This window comes from Pteropus vampyrus, unplaced genomic scaffold, assembly GCF_000151845.1.
Source record: "Pteropus vampyrus isolate Shadow unplaced genomic scaffold, Pvam_2.0 Scaffold254, whole genome shotgun sequence".
Lineage (NCBI taxonomy): Eukaryota > Metazoa > Chordata > Mammalia > Chiroptera > Pteropodidae > Pteropus > Pteropus vampyrus.
In genome coordinates, this window is record NW_011889035.1 from 2,158,444 (window position 1) to 2,163,017 (window position 4,574).

At 35.2% G+C, this 4,574-nt stretch overlaps 1 protein-coding gene across 1 annotated transcript in view; it reads right to left on the reverse strand.

The window, feature by feature from the left end:
• CEP295 (centrosomal protein 295) overlaps positions 1-4,574 on the reverse strand; it is a 52,422-nt gene that overhangs the window by 35,300 nt on the left and 12,548 nt on the right. The window contains exons 2-4 of the mRNA XM_011374776.2: positions 1,707-1,837; positions 749-949; positions 184-230 (exon numbers count right to left, since the gene is read on the reverse strand). Of these exons, the coding sequence (XP_011373078.2) occupies positions 184-230; positions 749-949; positions 1,707-1,837 (379 nt within the window). The remainder of the gene's footprint in view (positions 1-183; positions 231-748; positions 950-1,706; positions 1,838-4,574) is intronic.

The window sequence follows — 4,574 nt, forward strand, 5'->3', positions numbered from 1 at the left end:
AGAGCCATTTTTCCAACAGTCTCAGATGATGGTCAGCACTTTTTAATGTTGAAGTATTTTTTAATGAAGATGTATGTACACTGTTTTTTAGACATAATGCAACTGTACACTTAATAGACTACAATATAGTGTAAATATAACATTTATATTCACCAGGAAACCAAATTAATTCCTGTGACTCACTCTATTGTGGTAGTCTGGAACGAAACTTCAATATCTCTGAGGTAGGCCTGTATTTTCCAACCATAAATCACAATAAACAATAAAATAAGGCTAGAAAGCAGTCTTAAATAGAGTTAAGTTCTACTTTGCATTTCTGAAAGTCATCAAAGAATTTTTACTCTCTGTGAATGAAATCTATACATTCAACTATACATGTTTTAGAGGTATGAGGAATGATAACAAAATGAGAAATTTGAATCCACCCCACTGAATCTGTCCAAAATGCTTGAAATAACAACTTCTGATTCAGAAGGTTACTCTCTTATTTGCCCATATTCTTAGGACTGAAAGAGAATAAAGTTAATTTAAACATAGCAGGAAGACAGATTTTACTTAACATGACTCTTACTAGAAAATGAACCTAGCGGCAGTCTTAAATTACATTAAACTCACAATAAAGGTTCAGCCCGCCCCAAGCAAATTCTATATAAGAAAACATTTTTATCACACAAGCATTTAACAAATACAATTTACTTTTAACCAATATTATTACCACAAAGAGATAATCAAATAAGTGTTCACTTACATTTTCTTTGGCTCGTTGATGTCCCTCTCCCATACTTCTTAAACTTGCCAAATAGAGTTGTTCCAAGTTCTTTATTTTCTGAGTTTGTGATTCTTCCCATTCTGTCCTTAGCGCCTCTGCCAAACGAATAAATTGCTGATTTCTCCTCTGCTTTATATCTTCTCTTATCTGTAAAGCAATGTCCCTTTCTTGTTCTCGAACCTAAAGAACGCATATTTAACAGATTATATGAAAAGAAGCTTAAAGTTTTTTGAAAAATTATTTGAAAATAAGAAATTAAATAAATTCTCTTTAGGTCTATCAATTCTCTTGATATTATAATAGATAAGATCTATGTAAAGCAAAAACATCCAAATGGTGTAGAAATGATTGATTAGTAATGATTCCCTCCCCGCATCAAGCCCAATGGTAATGCCTTTATCATTCTAATAACCTAATTTAAGAGGCTAAAAATGCTTAAGCATGATTCAACAAAATTTATAGCTAAGATAGGAACACATAGACCTAACATTCCATATCTGTGGTACATCATCCCCAATTCTAGGCATAATGGTACTTAAAATATGCTTCACAAAGACTTAACTTACTGTAAAAAGACTTCTAGAAAAAAAATCTACTTAATAAATTTGTTTCAGCAGCTAATAATCTTTCTAGTAAGTCTTCTCCAGTCATTCCTGCTCTAATCTTCATCAGTTACACATAATTTAAAAAATATTTAAAGAACTATTTTCCAATAATTATTGAGTCAAATAATCCCCATCCTCCAACTCTTCATCTATTTACCATTTCAGCCAATTTCTCAAACGTTCCAAAAACTAGTTAATATGCAAGAACCAGAGCTCTTGCACAGCCAGAAAAGGATTTAAATGCGACATTTTATTTCAAACACACTAATACAAAAAATACTAATAATTTGGGGAAGACAAAGAATTGAAATTTTGTTTCAAATAAATTTTACCTGTAGCAATCTCAGTTTTCGTCTTCTTTCATAATCTTCTTTTAAAATGAAAGCTTCCTCATTAGGACTCAATCTCAACTTGCCAGCATTTACTTTTCTTTTCATTTCTGTGTTCTTTACATATAAAGGTTCTGAATTTAAAAAAAGAAAAATGTCTATTAAAAGACGGTAGCAAAGATGAGAATGATTTTTAAAATACGTATTAATACATTTGACATAAAGGGCTATATACATGAAAATAATTTGGGTAAACAAAGTCCAACTTATTTATAGATATCAGTTATTAATTTAGCACTTAAGTCAGTGGTTCTCATATGAATGGAAACTATCTATATTCCCATCTATAGCAGATGATTATTTAACTAGAGTATCTGGGACCTGACTTATTCCTGACTGGGACTTCCAGAGTTCATCTAGCTTAAATGTAAAAAAGTACGAAGAGTTAAAAAGATATGTTAACATAGAGTAAATGTTTCCACAAGTACAATTTTAACACTCTAGACCTTAGATAACTTCTTCATAACCAGCAAGACTTCTGTAATTGCAAGGGTTTCTGATACTTAGATTCAACTCCCAATCTGCTGTATGTAACCTGATCACCAAGTGTCATTGTATTGTATAAAAATCACATCAACCCCTGAACAGTAAAAAATTCTTCAATAATTAAAAGCGTGATTGTTTTAGCATTTTATTTTATTATGTTTCAAGTACACAGTATATTGTTTAGACACTTATATAGTTTATGAAACAATCCCCCTGATCACCTTTCACCCTCTAGCTCTATACGTAGCCATTATATTATTGCTAACTGTATTCCCTATGCTGTGCTCCCCATCCCCGTGACCATCTATCAACTACTAATTCACACTTCTTTAACCCTTCACCTCTTTCACCCAGCTTCCCAACCCTCCTCCCCTATAGCTATACCGTCCTCTATATTTGTGAGTCTGTTTTTGATTAGTTGTTCTATTTATTCCTTAGAATAAATTTATTCTGCATATAAGTAAAATCACATAGTATTTATCGTTCTGACTTATTTCACTCAGCATAACAATCTCTAGGTCCATCCATGTTATTGCAAACGGTAGAATTTCTCTCTTCTTTTATTGCTGAGTAATATTCCATTGTATATATCAGCGGTCCCCAACCTTTTTGACACCAAGGACCGGTACTATGAGAATCTAATGTCTGATGATCTGAGGTGGAGCTGAGGTGGTAATGCTACTAGCGCTGGGGAGCAGCTCTAAATACAGATGAAGCTTCGCTCCTTGTCTGCCACTCACCTCTTGCTGTGCAGCTCAATTCCTAACAGGCCACAGACCAGTACCTGTACATGGCCTGATGGTTGAGAGGCCCTGGTGTATATGAATCACAACTTCTCTATCCAATCATCCATTGATGAGCATTTAGGTTGCCTCCATATCCTGGTTATTGTGAATAGCACTGTCATGAACATGGGGACGCACAAATCTTTAAGAATTATTGTTTTGGTTGTCTTTGGATAAATATCCAGAAGCGCAATAGCTGGGTCAAAAGGTAGATCCATTTTTAATTTTTTGAGGAACCTCCAAACTGTTTTCCATTGTGGCTATACCAACTTGCAATCCCACCAACAGTGTATGAGAGTTCCACATCCTCACCAACACTTGTTTTTTGATTTATTGATGATAGCCATTCTAACAGTTGTGATTTTAATTTGCATTTCTCTGATTAGTGACCTTGAGCATCTTTTCATATGTCTACTGGCCATTTGTATTTCTGCTTTGAGAAATGTGTACTCAGGTCTTCTGTCCATTTTTTAATTGGATTGTTTTTGTTGTTTTTGTTTAGTTGTATGAGTTCTTTATATATTTTGGATATTAACCCTTTATCAGGTGTATCATAAGCAAATATCTTCTCCCTTTCAGTAAGTTGTACAATGGTGTGATTTTAAATGAATATTCATTTAAAAAATTCCTCTTGGAACAATTCTGTTGTTTTGATGAATCAAACGTTTAGATTCGCAGTTCTAATTTTTCCAGTGGTACTGTTTACACTCGGGTGTTCTCACTCTCTTTCCTAGATTAACATGCCCCTATTTGAGGGAGTTTGCTGGGGAGAAATGGAAAGAATACAAGGATCTATAAGTTTCTGTAAATTGAAAACCCTCCTCAGGTGATTCTGATAGCTTCTTGTTCCCATTACTGCCCTTTCCAAAAATTAGATAAAATCAGCATATGACCATGGTGCTTGACTTGCCTGAGACAAGTCAATATTTCTCAGATCCCCTCGCAATGATCAGGCAGGCAAACTGGGTACCTGGATACTTACATCTCTCTCAAGCTAACTTAAGCCCCACTTCTCCAAGACACTGTTCTCTAGTAATTCTTGCTCCACTCACCCATCTACTCATTCCTGACCTGCCCACCTATTATAACCTTTACGTTCATATGGAGACTAACTTTATGTTGTTGTAGTATTACTTTCCTCTAGTTTTTCATCATTTACAGTTTGCCCTTTCTAGTTATGAAGACGAATTTTCCACTCAAATGCCTAACCTTGTAATCAGCTCTTTGTTCTGCTTCTGTAGACATGCTTCCTGCAGAGGCCGAAGGTCAGAGTGATCTCAAGATCAACTGAAGGCTCACTCTCCCCTTTGATTGTTCTGTTTAGATAACAGATGTATTGCCTAAATTCTTGTCTGAAAATCTCATGCTCTGTAACTGCCTGTAGCCCATAGCGACTCCCTGTGGTCTGTAACCGCCTGAGGACAAATCAACCTGTCAGCTCATGCCAACTACAACAGCACAGATAAGCCCTGTAAGAGTAAAACTACCCCTGAGCTTGGGGCCCAGATCTTCAGAGCACTAGCTCTTCTGGGACCATTGG